The sequence below is a fragment of the Leguminivora glycinivorella genome, chromosome Z (assembly GCF_023078275.1).
Source record: "Leguminivora glycinivorella isolate SPB_JAAS2020 chromosome Z, LegGlyc_1.1, whole genome shotgun sequence".
Classification (NCBI taxonomy): Eukaryota; Metazoa; Arthropoda; class Insecta; order Lepidoptera; family Tortricidae; genus Leguminivora; species Leguminivora glycinivorella.
Window position 1 is genome coordinate 24,094,751 of NC_062998.1, and position 22,109 is coordinate 24,116,859.

At 35.2% G+C, this 22,109-nt stretch overlaps 1 protein-coding gene across 1 annotated transcript in view; it reads left to right on the forward strand.

The window, feature by feature from the left end:
- LOC125241902 (5-hydroxytryptamine receptor 2A) overlaps positions 1 to 22,109 on the forward strand; it is a 32,471-nt gene that overhangs the window by 3,064 nt on the left and 7,298 nt on the right. Inside the window, exons 2-5 of the mRNA XM_048150607.1 lie at positions 7,234 to 7,336; positions 8,027 to 8,156; positions 10,470 to 10,668; positions 14,521 to 14,641. Coding sequence (XP_048006564.1) covers positions 7,234 to 7,336; positions 8,027 to 8,156; positions 10,470 to 10,668; positions 14,521 to 14,641 — 553 coding nt within the window. The remainder of the gene's footprint in view (positions 1 to 7,233; positions 7,337 to 8,026; positions 8,157 to 10,469; positions 10,669 to 14,520; positions 14,642 to 22,109) is intronic.

The following is a 22,109-nucleotide window of genomic DNA, read 5'->3' on the forward strand; positions in this document are numbered from 1 at the left end:
CAGATCTATAGTTACATACTGAAAGTGTTGTGTTTTCATATGATACCTACCGATGAACCGGCCAAGGTGGTTTTGACTAGAAAGTCTTGGTATTGTAAACGCGTAAAAGTCTTGCTAATAAGAATTTACTTTGCCTGCCATTTTTTCGATAATTTCATAATCCACTTCAAATTTACAACTTCTGTAAATGACTACTCTTATTAAAAGATTTGTAAAATTAATTTCATTAATTGTGACTCCTCTCTGCTAACTCAACACGAAAAAATGGCATGCAGAATATGGTCCCTCAATCGATCACGATAAGTTCCCATTAAGAGAGAACCATAGTATTATTTAAAATATAGGTGTGACTGAGAGTTAGTAAAAGTACTGGAATCATTGTAAATTCAAGCTTTAGTGTGTAAAAGATGCCATTCAAAAGTTTCAATCGATTAAAGGTGGTCCCTCAATTGAAACGTTTTCATAAAAATAAATCAATTTACGTAACATTTGGTTGTTATACAGAGTGGGGCCTGTAACAAAGGCGATCAATCGAACCCCAGGCCACTCTCCCTACACTGATCAACATTAAATAATTTGTTCGGCGACTTTTAAAAATAACTTGTATTTGATTTTTATCACCCTTGAAAGTTTTTTCTAAGAGGTAATGTATTGCAAATTCTGTTAAGTCTAAAGTGTGACTAACAACGTCAATGACAACAATAATGGCGTAAATTGAAGCTAATATTTATTTTGTATGAAAAATTAAAAATTTAAAGGCTTCATAATTTTTAAAAGTCACTGAACAAATGTTGATCAGTATAAGGAGAACAGCCTACAGTTCAATTCTTCGCCTCTGTTACAGGCCCCACTCTGTATAGGCAATTGCTATAGTCTACTAACGAGTAGAGTCTACTAACGAGTTTTAAAATAAATGTAGAAGACAAAATTAAATATTTTTATATCAAATGCATTAAATTCATAAAAATATTATTGAAGTGTGTCTTGGGCGAGAAAATGATATCGATTACGATAACAGCGATTGTAAGGCTGCTAAAGTAAGACTTCATGAAATTATCAAAAATGTTTGTACAGACAGTGATTGTAGTGAAATTCAAGAACCAATACCCGATGATTCGAGTTATGATATACTTGATGATTCGTGTTATGATTTCACTGATGATTTTTAGTTTATGTCTTAGTTCAACAAATTAGTGGAAACCATACAATTAAAGAATCAACCAAAAAAAGTGACAAAAAATAGTAATTCGTATTATTTGCCAGCGTTTCTGACCACTTTTAAAAGGTTATTGTTTAAACTCCCCTTGTGGTCTAATTTGCTTTGTATGACTTTTAATTCCGAAAATAAATCGCCGTCTTCTTCTGGAGTAGAGTCATATTTCAAAACTCTCAAACGGCTTCATGTGATCTTAATCAAGGTATACAAAATAAAATAACACCTACTAAACCACGTCCACTAAAACGAAAAATATCAAATAAGCAGCCACGACTGAAAAAGGTAAAAAAACCGAAGTTTGCTGATAATCATACATTTTCTACAGACTCTATATTTCATGATGAACCATCATATACCGAAAACTGAAAGGCGAAGGTAGAGAAAATCAAATGGCATATAATGAAAATGTGAAATTTGTTAAAAACGGAAACATATTATGTCCATCTCAAAAGGTTGGCTGTAATAATATTAGAGTCACTAATACTTGTGCTTTTGATGCGGTAATGTACCTGTTGAGCGAAACTTATGACAAATTTCATAATTTTCGATGTAAATTTATGGCAAATGGTAAGAACGATTTGATTTCTAAAATATCAATGTATGTTACAAAATTAAGTGATAATACATGCAAAATTGATGATATTTACATGCTTAGAACACAAATAATTTCCCAAACTTGTAGTTAAGTAAATAAAATCCAAGACACCGTTATTTACAGCTGCGAATGTAACGTTACTACTATTTTCGAAAAGGTCTTGAATAGTATTTTTTATAGTGTTGAATTCTCAAAAAATTGTAGCAATACATTGTGTCAAACAGGAAACATTGTAAAAAGATATACATTTGTCAATTTAAACATTCAGATTATAAAAAAATTTGGCATTAGTGTTTTGGAAGAAGCCATTTTAATTAGTAACGAAAAGAAAGACTGTTTATTTTGTAACAATCAAGTCACATACGAATATGCGCTTACAGATTTTATATCGTTCGATTTAAATGACATGCCTACAGATACTATTAGCGAAATACCTCGGACGATAAAGGTCAAACAACATTTTTACAAATTAGTTGGGGCTATTGAATTTATTCCCGGCGCTGGCGACGGTGACATCGACCATTAGGTACAGATGTCACTTCTTCTTCAATGAAAGGATACGCAGTTACGACGACTTACGCTTTAAGTTTTACGAAAGTCCTCAAAACCAACAAATTTTATACATACCCTAAGTTACTGTCAAATTAATAGCAATGTTTGAAAATTATCACGGTATTTTTTTCCTTTTTAACCGCCGCCTCAAATCTCTCAAGGAAGGTGGTTTTCATTATGTATGTGTATGTTTTTTCCACGATATCTCCGTCGTTACTGGACCGATTTTGAATTTTTTTTTGATGGAATATATATGTATACAGATTGGTCTCATTTTTCTCAGAACCCAGTTCTGATAATAGGATCCTGGGGAAATAGAGGGAGCTCCTCAAATATGAAAGGCTCACATATAGTGATTTTTGTGTTTTTTTTTAAAGAACAGGGTGCATTTACGTACGGAACAGTGACATTTGGTGCAGCGGAACTGCTGATGATGGTCAGAACGGAACTCCTCAAATCTGAACGGCACACTTATAGTGACTTTGGTATTTTTATAAGAACAGCATGTACTTACATCCAGAACTGTGACATTTGGTGCAGTGGAACTGCTGATGATGGTCAGAACCGAACTCCTTGAATTTGAACGGCACACTTACAGTGACTTTGCTATTTTTATAAGAATTGCATGCATTTAAGTTCAGAACAGTGACATTTATTAAGTTATGTTTGTTAAGAATATTGAGTTTTCAAGTCAAATTTTATCAAGCTTCGATTTCTTATAATCGGATTCATGAGGAATTGTTGAGGAAACTCCTCAAACCTTGACGGTACACGTATATTCATTTGAGTTACCATCAAATAATTAAAGTATTAATTATTAAAAGCAGTTTTAAAAAATACCTTCACATTTCTACATAATCCAACATTCGCAAGTAGCTTTCACCAAAAACCCAAAGGCGGCGGTTTTTTTTTCTTAAAAATTATTTCTTATAGGCTACTAGACTCATTTCGAATTTCGCACAATAAATGATTGTCTTCTGTAGTAACTGACATAAAAAAACAATATTTATAGATTTTGCGTATTAAAAGTGTTTAATGACTACGTATTTTCAATTAAAAATGTGTGTAATTTTTTATTTATTTTGGTCACCGAAAACGCGTCAGCGATGGAGTGACGTCATCTAATTCGAACCTTACTGCATGTCAAAACAATCACTGTCATATTGAACTTTATGCCTTCATACTTAAAAAGTCGGAAAATGTTGTCTTCGAGTAGAATGACCTGATGCGCAGATAATCTATAGATTAACATGACTGTGTTGTTTTCGCCTGATTACGTAAAACTATTCTTTAAAAATATTTTTTGCTGTTTTTAGGGTTCCGTAGCCAAAATGGCAAAAACGGAACCCTTATAGTTTCGTCATGTCCGTCTGTCCGTCTGTCCGTCTGTCCGTCTGTCCGTCTGTCACAGCCGATTTACTCGGAAACTATAAGTACTACAGTGATGAAATTTGATGGGAATATGTGTTGTATGAACCGCTACAAAATTATGACACTAAATAGTAAAAAAAAGAATTGGGGGTGGGGCCCCCCATACATGTAACTGAGGGATGAAATTTTTTTTTCGATGTACATACCCGTGTGGGGTATCAATGGAAAGGTCTTTTAAAATGATATAAAGTTTTCTAAAAAACATTTTTCTTAAAGTGAACGGTTTTTGAGATATCAGCTCTCAAAGTCGTAAAAAGTATGTCCCCCCCCCCTCTATTTTTATAACTACGGGGTATAAAATTCTAAAAAAAATAGAGGTGATGCATGCTAATTAACTCTTTCAACGATTTTTGGTATGATCAAAGTATCTCTTATAGTTTTTGAGATAGGTTGATTTAACTGTAATTTTGGCAGGTGTATAAATTGACATAATAAGTTTATTATATTTGCTGCTACGGAACCCTTTGTGCGCGAGCCCGACTCGCACTTGGCCGGTTTTTTAAGTCATAATAAAATATGGTAATATTTAATTTCGGTTAATTGGACTGACTTTAAAAAAGGATAAAGTGTCAAACTTAACAATAAATAATAAATAACATCAACAAACAGTAATTAGTTTTATTTAATTATCCAACAAAATCCTAATGTGTGTTCACCTGGTCCGTAGTATTTCTTCGCAGGGGTTTGATTATTATTTTAAGTAAAATGGTACATTAGTTTTAACTGTTCGATGGAGAAATAGTTAGTAATTTTTTTTTACTAACGAGTAGACTAAATATATAACAACCAAATGTTACGTGAATTGATTTATTTTTATGACAAACGTTTCAATTGAGGGACCACGTTTAATCGATTGAAACTTTTGAATGGCATCTTTTACAAACTAAAGCTTGAATTTACAATGATTCCAGTACTTTTAGTAACTCTCAGTCACACCTATATTTTAAATAATACTATGGTTCTCTCTTAATGGGAACTTATCGTGATCGATTGAGGGACCACATTCTGCATGCCATTTTTTCGTGTTGAGTTAGCAGAAAGGAGTCACAATTAATGAAATTAGTTTTACAAATCTTTTACTAAGAGTAGTTTTAACAGAAGTTGTAAATTTGAAGTGGATTATGAAATATGGATACCTGACATGCACGATTGAGGGTCCACCTTTAACCGAGTATAACTTTTGAGTGCCTACTTTTAAAAATTATTGGTTGAATTTACAATCGTTTGAGAACTTTTACTAAAGACTGACACATTCAAAAGCTCGAAATTCCAACGTGGACCCTCAATGGGAACGCACATTTTTATGACGAGAAATATTGGACATTAGATACAGAGGAATAGCGAAAATTGGGACATTAGAGACGCGAGGTGTTACAGATGTATTTCGGACGCCGGACCAAAGTGTCCATTTTCAAGAAGCTCGGCAATCACTACTGCTTCCTTGCGATCATTATGTATTCCGGACACGTTGTTCGTAGAGACTCGGATAGCATAAAAACGCATCGGCAAGGTCCAAGGTTACATAAGGGAAAAGGGACGCGTCGTTGGACTACCCGATGGTGATGAGACCTTATCACCATCATCATCTTGCCAATACCTAAAGCCGCTAATACAGCCGGGGACAGATTTGGGGAAGCACGGTACCTAACATCGCGCAGAAAACTATTTATTTAGAATAGATGTGACTTTCAGCAATGAAGACTTGTTTAAGTATTTGATTTAATCCCCGTGCTATATCAAGTGTTACCTATCTAAATATAGCCCGCCAGTTTAAACATGGGCCTCCAAAACTAACAAATGTTCCTGTGGAATGATATACTTACAACTATACATTTAATTTGAAAACATTTGTATTAAATGAATCTGTATTATTTCAAATTTACTTATTTAGTCCTGGAAACGTGGCATATTAAAAAACCTATATAAAATCAGACATTTGAAACTATCGGCTCATTTTAGGAGCTGTCAATGTTGTCAATGATATTTATTTCTTTATTCATAATATATTACGTTATTTTTTTAACCCCTTATTTGCCGGGAGTGGCCCTGAGGCTTAAGTGGTTTCGTGTGCTCTGCCTACCCCTTTATGGGATACAGGCGTGATTGTATGTATGTATGTATGTATTACGTTATTTTTTGTATTAACGTATAGAACAACAAATATAACAGAAGTACCAAGTTTGTGCAACTTTAAGTACCGATTAAAAAAGTGGCTTGTCGAACACCCGCTCTACACCTACGGGGAATTCCTGTTGTTTACAAAGTTAGTGCCTGTTTAATGTAGGTATGTAAAAATGTAAAAAATATTAAAATTTAATAACTTATTATGAATAAATATTGTACTTACTTAATTAATTTTACTTGAACTAGGTACATGGAACTGTAAATGTAATTTCTAATTTTAAGTTGTTATTATAATTGTGACATGTAAATTTGAAGTATGAATGTTATAAAACGAGCACTTATTTTGTTACTTTGTTATTAAGATTCTATTTTGTACTGGATGTTTGGTGGCATGCGACTGTGATTACTGCAATGGATCAGCCAGAGACAGGTCCAAGTAGCTTGACAAAACACCGTCACGTACTCTGAATGTTAGTTTCCCGAATAAATAAATAAATTAATAATCACTCTATTTGATTACTTAAATGATGCAGGGTCAAAAATTCTTCGTTTTGGTTTAAATCTGAGTAATCTCTAGCAAAAGACGTGGTATTACCGTAGTTAGTGTTCTAAATAAGTTCCATTTCAATTTTATTGACAAATGTTTTCACTATTTAACGTTCGAATTCGCCATTCGCAACTCAGCTCCGGACGGATATGCGTAAAAAAGACTCGGGCGTTGGTGAGTTCTCCGTGCATGCGAGCTCGATAAAAATAAAAGAGGTAATCACGGTATTTATCCCGGTAAATTCGAAAAAGAGGGAATTACGAATTCCCTCTTCGCATGTGTATCGTACAGCGTTTAACAGTACATTTAAAATTTTTGACTTAATTGGGTAATGAGCTCATTACCTAACTAGTGCGGCAATATAGCGCCATATTGACTGTAAAACTTATAAAGTAACACACAAATATAAAACCGGGACTGACATAGACATACAAAAAAGTGCACCCCTGAAATGGTCCACAATTAATGGATAAAACTAGATGGCTGTTTCGCAGCTTGAGAGTGGCAAAAATCATATTTTCACCAATATTTTTGCGTGTTGTTTATTTATTTTAAGAACAAATGACATATTTCAGTATTTTAATCAAAATAAATATATTTGTAGGCCTCATCAGTGTAGTTATGATAGTACGTATTTAATAGGTGGCGCTAACAAATGGAGGTACGATTCTTAGTATGAAGATTGTCAATCCCTTATGTAATTCATCCTTGGTAACACTGGACCTTATGTAAATCATCCTTGGGTATAAAAGCAAGTTTCTTTTGCAGGCCACTTTCCACTTCCGGCCGTGTACTGCCTGCTCTGGATATGTTTAGACGTACTGTTATGCACAGCGTCCATCATGCATCTCTGCACAATCAGCATCGACAGGTAGGTAATTTCTTATAATTATAGGTATTAAATTTATTTAAGTGAGGTGAGGTATAACGCATCTTCTGCCTTGCCAGGGAGCGTGGTCTAGGAAAAAGAAATGTTATTGTGCGACGGAGAAAGGCTAAGAAACTTGTCATATTTTTTTTTCTTAAAGTATTTACTTTTTTAACCGGGTTACTTTTTTTAACCGATGAATAGGTATAGCGATACGTGATAATTTACCACTTCATAGCGTAAGTCTGCTGCCATGCGAAATCCAGATAGGTAATTTAAATTTATATCCGTGACACTAATGCTGGTGTCATTTTTTATTTTTATTTATTAGATAGGTACGCTAAGTGCAATAAAAAGCGTATTTTTAATATTTTATTAAGTATATATCATATACTTAGTTGATATGGTATTATAATGTAGAGGTATATGATGCTTCGCGATGCCCTATATCCTATTGATGCAGTGGAAGTAGCTACACGGTCTGTTTCGGTCGAGTACCAACTCGAGTATTCTATATTCTCGTGTCATTTTTAATGGCTGTTAAATGTTGCCGTTACTCCACGTATTTACTTCCTCTGCTGGCTGTACAATATTGTGTTTTTTTTTTAACAAATTCCTACGGTTAATTAATTAGTCTCTACGGCGTAATACCTACTTATAGCGGCTCCGACGGTATTATGTTATTTATTTCAGATATCTTTCGCTTCGCTACCCTATGAAATTCGGGCGGAATAAAACTAGGAAACGGGTGACAGTAAAGATTGCCTTCGTTTGGATTTCGTCAACGGCCATGAGTCTACCGCTGAGCCTTATGTATTCGCAGGTATTTACATTAAGGTTATACAAAATTACATTATTCAATGATTATACGTGGCACAATGAGGAATATGCCGGGTGTATCCTATCGGGTGTGGTGTAATGATTTATATAACTTTTTTTGGTATAATAACACTTGATATAACAACATTTCGTATATATTTAAAGGATATAATCACTCATTTGACATAATTAACATTTGGTATAACCACAAAATATCTAGTTTTATTTTGTATAATCATTATTTCGTATAACACTTATTTACAATAACCGTTATATGGTATAACTATCTATTGATATACGACTAGTATAATATAACTAGCAAACAGTATAAAACATTTCATGAATTAATTTTATTATTTTTTGAAGGGATCACAGTTCTAACCTAACCTAACCTACTTTTCTGATAGCAGTACATATGTTTAAGGGTCACAGTTCTAACCTAACCTAACCTATTTTTGTGGTAGCAGCGCGTTGTATGTAGGGGTCACAGTTCTAACCTAATCTACTTTTCTGGTAAATGATGGATCTAATTTATTGTACAATTGTTTTTTATTCTAACTGTGCTTTAGAAAGAATTTGTGTTATACAATTTATTTATTATCGGAAATAAGCATTATACTCAAAGTATGTTATAATAAATGTTATTCGAAAATGATCATTATATTAAATAAGAATTATACAATTTGTTAGTATATTATTTGTTGTTATATGATTCAATAATTATATCAAATGATCGTTATAACGACTAAAAATATATCAAAAAAAGTTATATCGATCGATACGCACCCTATCCTATCTTGTAGCACGCCTACATAAATGTGCTACATGCGTCTAAATAAGTCTAAAATCTTTAATATCTATAAAATACCACGTCAAACAGGAGTTGGTTAAAGAAGTAAAACCTAATACAGATTAATTTTTGCGCATGTGGCAGGCTACAATCGGTAGAATACAATCGCCAAATGGATCATCCTCCCTGCATTATAACTGTATTTCCGCTTTCCCAAGAATTGGCGTAGGCACTAGATTTTATAAAAACGACTGCTATATGCTGATCTGATCCTCCTGGCCAGAAGGTAATCTAGACCTTTTTGGAGTACTTCCAGTTTCTTCAAGATGCTTTCCTCACTGACAAGAGACTGGCAAATATCAAATGACTTTTGCCTTTCCATGATAAAAGGATCCTTATGCTTCAAGTTCAATACAGCTGTTTCCATCTGAAACTCCAATAAATGCGTCCATAGAGCCATTTCGCACTGTCGACTAGTCGCCGGCAGTAGTAGTAGTCAACAGTGCGTAACGGCTTTTTTTGCAAATGAATCATACTTTGGCTTCGGAAGTAGGGGGAAGCGGGGCACATACGTACACCTTTTTTCAAAATTGATTTTAGAGCCCAAAATGATCTTCAAATACATTTTTTTTGTACCTAGTTGACAGCATATTTATTAAGGTATACAAAATTTACGTTTTCTTGTTAAATTTATACCCAGAGTCAGAGATATATTGATTTAAACAAAAAATGGTATTTGTGTAATTCTGCCCCACCTGCAGGGCACTTTGATATCTAGTGTGGGACACTTTGATACATCAATTTAGGGCACTTTGATACATATCAAACTGCCCCTAACAGCATGCGTTTCAGAACAACACACTTAGCTGACCAATGATAAGCCTTTTAAACATTACAAAAAGTTTATTAATGTTTAATTAAGTGTGGTGCTCTTGATACCTACGTACCTACCAGTAAGGTTATTAGGAAAGGTAGACTAAAGGGGCACTTTGATACGTTCAAAACTGCCCCAACCAAAGTACCCCATTCGACAAATTAAAATAAAATATTTATTAAAAATATACTATGAAGTTTTAGTTCTAAATAATAAGCCAAGTTGATAACTGAATAGATATACTTACTGCTTTTGATATATGCTCATCCATTAAACTTTTTAAATTTGCGGCACCACTCGATCAGAAACACGTAAAATTTTTACTTAGGGACCGCGAAAACACGTTTCGACGCGCTGAGTGGCAACGCCTGACTGGCGAGCGGCGCGGCCGACGGTACGTCACTCACACATACAAAGGCACGTTTGAGTGTTGCCGCAGGTGTATTTAAGCTTGTAGGTAAGGAGTTAGTGTGGGTGTTCAAAACTGCCCCTTGTGCCTAACTACCCCGCTTCCCCCTACATGGCTTCCAATGAAGCGCTGTTCAGCCGAAGTCCCTTCTAATCGCTCCAAATGATAAGAGACTCTTAATGTTACTGTGGAAGGAGCAATAGAGAATACTTTCTAATTTTTTATTTGGTGATTATACTTGCAGGATGTAGAATCTCTATTAGTTGATGGCGTATGTCAGATTCCTGACCCACTGTACAAGTCAATTGGATCTATCGTCTCATTCTACATACCGCTGGTTGTGATGATGGTGACATATGCACTGACGGTGCAACTGCTAGCGCGGCAGCGCAAGGGGCTCGGAGCGGGTTGGGCAACAAACTGGCTTGGGGCTCCTCCAATAGGTAATCACAATATACGAAATTGTACTAACTAATTACATCGACCTGTGGGCACTGTTTGCCGTAGGTAAGTGAGAAAATTTTTGGTTCTAGTATTTTATGCAACCGGCGTTTAAAGGTGGTCAAAAAAGACAAGTGGCGTGGTAACAATTTGAGGCTAAGCCGAAAATTGTTAATAAAGACGTTACGAGTATTTTTTGACTCAGTTAAACACGGTTGCATACAATACTTTTTCTGCGACCATGCACTTAGTTTTTAATACACGTCGTTTTTTAGAATAACTTTCGTGAAATTCATACTGCTTCCTGTATTTTGACGCAAAGGTTTGCATTGCCAGCGCTCGAGCTAGCTGCCCAAACTGCCCAAAGCCATCCCCCGCCGGTTTCCCCCGCACGCGCGCAGTATGGATGCCATGGTTAGTAACCATGGCAGCCAAAACCATGTAACCATTGGTTACAGAGCCCAACAATCCGTTTCCAATTTTTTCGATACTGCGCGCATGCGCGGGAAGACTGCGTGGGCTGGCTTTGGGGAATACGACTTGAAGACTTTAATGTACGGTTTTAAAGATCTATGCACGACCCTGTAAATGACGAATAACAGTTCGTGAGCAGAAAATATTATTTTATACAATCGTGATATAATACAGAGCTTTTCAGTCGCGTTCCATGTTTAGGCCACGAAGCTTGCTGAGTTACTTAATAGTACGGTACGAGAGTGAACAAGCTTAATTATATCACCATTGTATAAAATACTTTTTCTATGAGTCATCTTCTGAGTGAGTTATCTTCATTATCAATGGACGAACAATATCATCATTCAAGTTAAAATTAATGTTAAAAGCGTCGTTCACCGTGGTATCTACATCGAATTTCCTGCCAACCAATTGTTTGTAATAACTGTCTCTGATTGGTCGATAACGCGATAGATAAAAAAATGTGTTTCAGATGCAGAAAAAATTGCCAGGTATCGCTTATTAGTATAGAACTTGTATAAAGTACTATTTTTGAAAATATTACAGTTAACTAAAGTGAACTGTAATGAAATATTATAGTTGACTAAGTGTCAAAGACCATCCAACACTGAAAAGTCAGCACTTATAGTTTAGTCTGTCGCGTCCTAATTGACAGATTAAGGTTAACGACTAGAAAGAACTCTTTACAGCGTTCGTGGTCAACAGGTGACTAAGGAAAATTACAATGTGCAAAAACTATTTTTTTTTGTAGTTTTTGCACATAGACTTTCCTCAGTCAATTGTTGACCATAAACGATGTAAAGAGTTCGAACCGTCGGGATGTATTATAAATTCATTACACGCTATATTTATATTTAATCCGTTTTGATAGTTTTATTTCATGTACATTTTTATATTAAATATATGTGTAAGTAAATGTATCTCATGAAAGAATTTAAAAAAACAGCAAGTGGGGGTAACGCCTTTCTGAAAGACGCGAACGTGACGTCTTGACGTCAGAGTGCTCGCGTAGGCGTAGTAATGCTACTTAGATGTGGTTAAATAATGCCCTTAAACCGAGTACTAAGTCACTTTCAGAGGCGTCATCGGTCCACTGCGTGCAGCATTTTATAATATTATAAAAGACGTGCCTAAACAACCAATATCCCTCCTAAACAGAACCACAAAGTATACGAGTACAAAGCTTTTACGATAATCTGATAAAAGCATTACAAGCTTGTATACCTACTCCTTTTATACAAACATAACTAACTGTTTAAAATATTTTTAGGTAAATAATATATGTTAATATTCATAGGTCAGCAATTCCCGTCAACTTTGTACAATGCCACGTCAGCAAATTTTAATTGATCCTATTTTGTTACCAACATTTAGTAATACTCGAATAATTCGACTTTCGTAAGATATATACAGGATAATTGTTATAATTAAGAAAATATAGATACTAGAGAACCTTAATGACGAAATAAAACTTAATAAAATCTCAATTAATCAACAAAATCTTGGTAACAAAATAGGAATTAATAAAAACAAATTTAACTTTTCCCTTAATTTTTGTACAAAGTTGACGGGAATCGCTGAGGTACTATTTCAAGAAACGATTAGTTTACATATGTATAACTAAACAATTACGAGTATTACCTATCTATCTATTTAGACAGTATGTATTACCTACGATTATGTATTTTATCAAAAATTTACATACATACATACATACATACATACATACCATCACGTCTGTTTCCCAAAGGGGTAGGCAGAGTTCCATTTACTACGATCCTGACAAACCACTTTCGCTTCACACACTTTCATATTATTACATTATTCAATGATTATACGTGGCACAATGAGGAATATGCCGGGTGTATCCTATCTTGTAACACGCCTACATAAATGTGCTACATGCGTCTGAATAAGTCTAAAATCTTTAATATCTATAAAGTACCACGTCAAACAGGAGTTGGTTAAAGAAGTAAAATCTACAGTTTAATTTTTGCGCATGTGGCAGGCTACACTCGGTAGGTATATTAATAACGAACACAACCGCCAAATGGACCATCCTCCGTTTCTCATACACGCTCGTCGGTTTCGAGTACTTGTACGATGTTATAACACCTTATAAAAATGTTTTTATTTGAAATAGTACATTACGATACAAGTGCGTAAAAAAGGAAGATTTCCTTTTCGCACGTGTATCGTACGATGTTTTTCAGTACAGATGAGCATCCAAAGTTTCGACCTAGCATATTATAATGAACCACTTCTCGCACTAGTGCGTAAAAAAAACACCATCTGTACTGGGTGGCTAGCCGAATGGCACAATCGCTCACGAAACGCTCACGAAACGAAGCGCTAGTAGATATCTATCTCTATCGCGCTTGCGTATTGGCGCGACAGAGCCAGCGGCGTATCGCTTTCGTTTGGCGTCGGAGAAATGCCATTCGGCTACGGGGCCTGAAATAGTTATTTGTTATGTTACAAGAGTGCAAAGTCGTATTTAACGCCGAGTGTGGAATTGAAAAACCAGCAAGTGAAAGGATTCTATAGTTGAACCACGAGCGAAGCGAGTGGTTCGAGAATAGAATCCTGAACTTTCGAGTTTTTTAACACACGAGAAGTAAAATACATTTGCACCCGAGTGTAACAAAAAACTTTTCCCCTCACTATAGCGAGGAAACTACAACGCAAAAAATGCGTTTATCACTGCTTCCAATAGTTCCACAGGTGGTAAATGATCTTTATTACTAGATTCACCTACTTTTATCAATTTTAAAGCAGTTAATTTGACTTTATTCAAGGTCAAATTACTTTACCCACTAGTGGATAAAATGCGTTTTTACCCGCTGGTATTAAAGGACAAAACACGTGTTTCCAAGCTAGTGAGAAGTTGGGATTTTATGCAACATAATATTGGTCCTAGAAATGGTTATTGCAGCTTTTATAGTTTTCAAAAGGGGCTGGTATAAAAGAAGAAGAAATAAAGGAAATTTTTATGATTAAAATGTCCCTAAATAGAAGTTTGTCATTTTGATACGCTAATCAGAGAGGAAATTGCCACTTTGTTGGGTCCAAGCAAGAAAGAAAAAGCCTTTTTCCAAAATTGTGACGTGATATGTTGCAAGTAGAAAATATTAACGCAACGAAAAGACCACGTGACCACGAGATGTACCTAATCGATTACACTTTTTGTATATCATTTATTATGTTATGAATATTTCGAAAAGTAATAATTTCCTCTTAGGTTTCTGAAAATTAGCATGTCTCACATGGCAGATAATAATTTCTGTCTTAAGCGTTTCATTCGTTCAGCATTCATTGTACGCCTTCGACTCCATTTTGCTCCCTTGTGACACAATCTACTATTTTGTACCACTGTATAGAACGGCGCTGTACGTGGCGTCGGTTCCTCGGAAACAGAAGCACTCCGCAGCACTCCGCCGCCTCCACCGACACAGAGTTGCCGCCGATCGATACCAGGGACCTCTGGCTACAGGATTCAAGGTATTGCCTTTCTCATCACATTCTTAATACACGCTATTTGTTCAATATAAATGCTTAATGCACGCACTTATAACGTAGCAGTCATTTCAGTGTTGTAAAATATTTTTATAGATACCTAGTTACATTTACACGAGAACGTTATTATTTAGTACTTGCTGCTCAGCTTGCTACGTGAAAAGACGTATTGGCTGTTTTAGAAATGTACTTAGCCTTAATTCGCCTGACGACTAATGTTGAAACCCTCTTGGATTTTGTCGATACAGTTGTATTGGTTCCGAAAAACACAATATTACAGCTACGCTCATAAGTTTTAACACAAATAATTGCAATTTATTGAAGCTATTTTAAACTTCGCCTAAATATCGTGTATAACGTCACGGATTAGGTAGCGCAGTAGGTATCGCAGACATATAGGAAAGTATTATAAAAGGCAACCAACCCTAGATTTTTGTCAATTTCAATAAATCGGCTTAACGGAATTTCGGAATCGGAGAGAAAAATATTATATGCGCATAAAATAACATACAATACATATATCTTATAAAATACATTGGCGTAAAAATTACTACATGTAGTAACCCTAATTGTTGCGAACGCAACCTATGAATTGATAGACTCATAAGAAAATCGAACCTGTCTATGCTGTGTGTGTATATTCTGAAAAAACACTTATTAAAAACGAAAGAACTTAATAATGTGTAAATAAGGTTAATAACAATACATATGTACGTACATGTACTCCTTAACTCAAAAAATCTTTTTAATTTAAGATTAACAGTTAAGATCATAAATGCATGTATGTTTTTAACCGTCGCCTTAAATCTCTCAAGAAGGACGGTTCTCAAGTCGTCTGTATGTCTTTTTTTTTATGTTTGTTCCTTGATATCTCCGTCGTTACTGGAACGATTTTGAAATTTATTTTTTTTGATTGAATGTATATGCATACAGATTGGTCCCATTTTTCTAAGAACCCAGTTCTGATGATGGGATCCTGGAGAAATCGAGGGAACTCCTCGAATCTGAAAGGCATACATATGGTGATTTTTGTGTTTTTAAAGGAACAGCATGCATTTAGGTACGGAACAGTGACATTTGGTGCAGTGGAACTGCTGATGATGGCCAGAACGGAACTCTTCAAATCTGAACGGCACGCTTATAGTGGATTGGTACTTTTATAAGAACAGCATGCACTTACGTCCAGAACAGTGACTTTTATTTAGTTATGTTTGTTAAGCATATTGAGTTTTCAAGTCAAAGTTTGTCAAGCTTCGATTTCTTATAATCGGATTCATGAGGAATTGAGGAAACTCTTCAAACCTTAACGTTATACGTATATTCATTTTGTATTGCCATCTAATAATTAAAGCATTAAAAGCAGTTTTAAAAAATACTACACATTTCTACATAATCCAACATTCGCAAGTAGCTTTCACCAGAACCCGAAAGGCGACGGTTTTTTTTTCTTAAAAATTATTTAGAAATCATCATCCTCCTTGCGTTATCCCGGCATTTGCCCGGATAACGAAGCCGCCGGAGCCTGGGGTCCGCTTTGACTGTTTTTTAGAAATAAACACATTGCATTTTATTTCTATAAAACTTACCTATTCCTACTGCAATACTTAAATACAGCCGTCGGGCTCGGCTAGTTTCGTAAGATTTATAAAGCGTAAGTTATTTTGGTACAGTATGGACATGTAGCCTAAATTCAGATAATAGGTACTTAATATCAACTAAGGTAACTGTACACTATTCCGGGATAGTAAAATGTGGTACATTATTCCGGGATACTTTGGTTTTTGTCGCAAACTAAGGAAACTATCAGTAAAATCATAATTGAATGCAGTATTTTATTAACTACAGATCAAATAGAACCGAAAAAGTCGATTTTCGAATATGTATCATATCTTTTGAAGCCGTGAGGTACCTCCAAACGCGTCAGTCGCAACCACGCAGTGGTTTCTATGGGCGTGTTTGACGGTGAGCTTAACGCGGCAGCGGAACTTCTTAAGGGTTTACTGTGATGCGGGTAAGTTTATTTATATTAAATTTGTATCATAATTGTCTTATAGTTATTAAAAAACATTTATATCATCTTTTCAAATTAATTTAATGCATATTTTAATTAAAATACCCGCTCCCGGAATAATGTACACCATTTTGACGCGGTGTACATAATTGCGGGAGTATCACGGAATAACGGAAACACAGTCTACAATGTTTTTATGTTTTATTACTATTTGCGGTGAAGTATATTTATATATTTGATGTAAATATATTGAGTAAAGATTTCAGATTTATAGTGACATAATTACGGCACATATATTTTTTAGATTTTAGTCTCATACTTGAGTACGAAATGTATACTCGTTGAGTAATACGTGCGAAATATTGGAGTGTGGCATCGACATTAAATTTGTTTTATTTCATAAAATTAAAGCACAAAGGTTACTTATTTCGATGTTTTGAGTATAATTGTTATATAATCTTCCAATGTACTAAGAATAAAATCTTGTTTGTCTTTTAATATAGCCTTCGTTTTGACAGCCGTAATTAAGTACACGACTTTAATATGAGTGTATCTTATTCTGGTATGCCCATAAAAAGTACATTAAAATATAAAAAAACACAAAATAAGGTATAGAGACCCGACTATTATGTTTTTAAACTTCCTTAGTTAGCTAAAAATCTTTATACCGCACATTGGTTTGTCCGTCAGTCAGTCTGTCTGTCTACGATTTAGCTCAATCATTATTAGTACTAGAAAGCTAATATTTACATGAGGATAATACATAATAGGATAGACATATATAAATATAAAATAGATCAAATTCGTCGGACAGTCAATCTGTGTAAGAACGGCCTATAATATTTATTGAGTACTATTTATTTATTTATACATACTTCTATAACGTATCACCACCATATATGTATACGGTGTAGCTCAGTGATCACCAGTAACAAAAAACTGAAATTTTCACGAGTACCTTGCAATTTTTATAACCGGCAATAGCTTCTGGATTGAAATTAAATTTTGAAAAAATAAACCCCAACATTGTGAAGTGTTTTTCATCAAATATGGCTAAGAACACTCTCGACTAATTCAGCTTTCAAACGAAAAAAACTAATCTAAATCGGTTCATCCATTCGTAAGCGATGCCTTAGACAGACAGACAGTAAAACTTATAACACCCTGTCATTATAAACTATTAGAGTTATATGATAGTAATATTTGTAACAATTAGTAAGTAAATCTTAGAACAAATTAATTTATCCTCATAGAAAATAAATTCAGTAAGTAGTAAACGATATACCTACATAGAAATAATTGACTGCGTAACTACGATACCGCGTACCGGGACGCGATGTAATTAGAGTACAAACTCGCACTCGTAAAGAACGGGCCGAGCCGCGGCGGTGTAGTGGGTGCGCAGCAATGTCCGCTCAAGTTAGGTAGTATGTAAGTTATTTAGTTAAGTGCGTAGAATAAGAAATATACGATATACGAGCGCTGTATCCGCCAACAAACTGTCCTCAGTTTGGCGGAATTGTTTCCTGTAAAATAGTTGTAAGTTTCTTGTTATAAATAAATATAAAATATAAATTATAATTATCATACAATCGTTATACCGTAAAATATCATGTTTCCCATCCCACCCCAACCCATCAAAACATTGCCAATTATAAAAAATACACTCTGTATAAGCATCTATTAAAACGATATGTGCATTTATATATTTATGTAAACAACATTTTTAATTCATTTTTTTACATTATGCTTCAAGAACGTCGACTTTAAAGGTATCCCGTAATTACGTACAACGACTCCCGGAATTGAAGCCATACCAAAATTGTATCCCGGAATAATGGGCAAACTAAGGGTTAAGTAAAACAACGGTAATTTCTATAAATTTGAAGTTACGATGGAAAATAGTGTCTTAAATCCATCGTAGAAGACTTATCCTTAAAATAAAATAATTAACACGACTAGAAACTTCGCATTTTTTTTACAATCCTCACTCAAAGTAGGAAACGTCTTAAGTTCCCGTAATATGGGACAGTTACCTTAGTAATTGACAGTTCGCTTTGAAAAAGTTCCATATTTGAAAAGAAACAAATGACCGATCTATCAAAACAAAGAAATTGGGGTAAGGCAACTGGTTCATTCTATAAGAAAAATTTTGACGAAGACTTGATACCACGAAATAAAACACAGAGAAGTCAACCAATAGATATTACTTCCATTTATTTCCCGAAAAACTGTTGGATTTGGATTTGATTGTACGTAATTCCAATCTCACTGATGTCGTATCCTTTACCTAACATCGATTTGTACCGGTCCGACATCAACGATTTAAACAGCAACCCGGTCATTAAAAAAGTTATGATTTGCAAAATATTTAAAAAGAAGCAAAGTTCAACCGGATAAATTAAACAATATTTTCAGAAAACGCAACACAGTCAAAACATCAAAACTATAGACGAAATACTGATTCGTATATTTAAAGTAAAACATTTAAATATTGCAAGCACTATAATAGCAATGTGTAGTGTAAATTCTTTAACGCAAAGAAAGACAGTATTCAAAGCCCAAATATCGGAAAATATTCGCAGAAGGCTGGAAGGCTTATAAAAGGGTACACCTAGAGGTCCTAGAGTATAGCAATGAGGCGGCACGCTGACATTTTATCCCGCCAGGCGGCGCCTGTGAAAGTGCCTAGGCATGTCGTCACATGACTGTCATTCATATGTGAGAGAGAGAGAGAAAAGTATAATTTTCTCGCTCTCACGCATGAAATTCTTTATTTGTGCAATGGACTGATAAGGTAGCGCCATCTGTCATAAGGTTGAGTGTGCCTCCTCATTATCTTATACTTTTAAACGAGCAATTCTTGTATATTTATTTATTTATATATACCGACGATCTCGGAAACCGCTCTAACGATTTCGCTGAAATTTGTTATGTGGGGGTTTTCGGGAATGAAAAATCGATCTAGCGTAGCCTTAGATCCCGGAAAACGCGAACTTTGAGTTTTCATGAGTTTTTTTCTTTCGCGTTAGTAAACGTAAAATATGGTCGTTAATTTCGCCGCGCGCGCATCGATTCCGCTTAGCTCAGTAGGCCTATCACATGATGGCCGCGGGAGTATGTCGCCGCGAGATAGATGACACGTCTTTGTCTAATTGTATTAATGACATAAGGACAGGTAGTCTATCTCGCGGCGACATACTCCCGCGGCCATCATGTACTAGGCCTGCAGTCGTTCGAGGTCGGTCTAATGTACGCAGATAGATCGTAGGTGGTCAGGGTTTCGAATCCCGGCCAGAAATTAAGTTTTTGTTTTTTGTCTTTTTTTTGTTTTTGTATTCATAAGTTTTTTTTTTTTATTTAAGACGTGATATATTAAGTAAGCCCAGATATTACGTGATTAAACGTGGACATAAGGGACAACTTTTGGGCTGTAAATACACTAAACTCAAAATACACTAGTAGTCAATATGCTACAATTTCAAAACGACCTTTGCTCATAACACACGAGACCCTAATTACTATATTCCCAAAAGGAACCTGTCCTCGATATGCACCATTCTCATTGCGTACTATTTCTAAAATACTATATTCCCAAAATACCCTAAATTATCTCCACTCGGAAGTGCCAATATACTCTACTGTCATAAGGCATTATTCCCAAAATACTCTAATCCCAATACACCCTAGTCCCAAAATACACTATTTTTTTTTATGCCAATTTCTCGTTTCTACGATAAGCGAAACGGAGGGGGGGGGGGGGGTCACCTGGCGTTATTGGAATGAAAGATGATTTTTTTTTAGCAATGCCACTTACTAAACTATTGGGTTCCATTGTGGTGTGGGCGGTGGGCTGGCAACCGGTCACCATCACAATTTCGTTTAATTTCAACTCCTTAATTGCCAAGAGTGGAACTGAAATTCATAGTTTCATTTGCTCTGTCTACACGATTTGTGAGGTTATGTACGTTAACTTATTATACAGGGTGTACCTATTTTGATAGCGGGTCAGTAAGGGCAGCTATGAGATGCCGTAGTCCTACGAGAAAATGGTCTAAGGGGACCATCCATCGATTTTAAATTGATGAAAAATGGCATTTACAGAATTAGGAAAAAAACATACAGGATGCGAGAAAAAGGGCATTTTTGACAAACTTTTTTTTTGACGCCAATCGATCCCATTCCTATCCAGGATCAAAAGCTTGTATGTGACCAAAAAAAAAATTTCCGGCTAGAAAAGTCACAAATTGCGAAAAACTTTTCCCATACCCTCCGTTTCGCTTAACGTAGAAACGAGAAATTGGCATTAAAAAAAAATAGTGTATTTTGGGACTAGGGTGTATAGGGATTAGAGTATTTTGGGAATAATGCCTTATGACAGTAGAGTATATTGGCACTTCCGAGTGGAGATAATTTAGGGTATTTTGGGAATATAGTATTTTGGAAATAGTACGCAATGAGAATGGTGCATATCGAGGATAGGTTCCTTTTGGGAATATAGTAATTAGGGTCTCGTGTGTTATGAGCAAAGGTCGTTTTGAAATTGTAGCATATTGACTACTAGTGTATTTTGAGTTTAGTGTATTTACAGCCCAAAAGGGTTTCAATACAAAAAATTGCAATAACCGTAGTTGTTATTTTTTTTATACTTATCTTTTTATCAGCACCCATCCAAAGTACAAAATGGTGTCTGTTTTCTACTCCCACAAATTACGCTGAAACTTTGTTTAGAACTTATGTATAAAAATTGTGTTATTTTATATAACACCCCAACAAATATTGCATCCGATATGCTTTACAACTTTTCATCCAATAACTTCAGCGTAAAATACCGTGTCACAATAAAATGACAAAATAATAAAATTACTTTACGATACGAAAACCCACTATTCATTGGCTGGTACCTAAGCATACATAAACGAAGCGCTGGTGATCTAGCGTGAAGAGCGAGCGACTTTCGATCCGGAGGTTGAGGGTTTGAACCCCTGCGCTCGTACCAATGAGTTTCTGGGAACTTATGTGCGAATTGTCATTTGTTATTTGCCAGTCGCTGTTTGGTGAATGAAACCATCGTGAGGAAACCGGACTAATTTACCTAGTTACCTTTCGGGTTGGTAGGTCAGATGACAGTCGCTTTAGTAAAACTAGTGCCTACACAAAATTTTGGGATTAGTTGTCAAAGCGGACCCCAGCAGGCACCCATGAGCCGTGCCAAATGCTGGGATAACGCAAGGAGGAGGATGAAGCATAAATAAACAACTTAATCGTACTCATAGTGTTGTGCAATTTGAATCGTAATACGATTTTCAAAAAATCATAATTATCTTACCTAGCAAAAAATTCTAAATTGAAGCTATGATCTACTACTATTCGAAGGTAAAGTCAAAACTTTATTCACACTGAATCTTAAATTTTTAGCGTCCAAAGTGGACATGTTTTGAT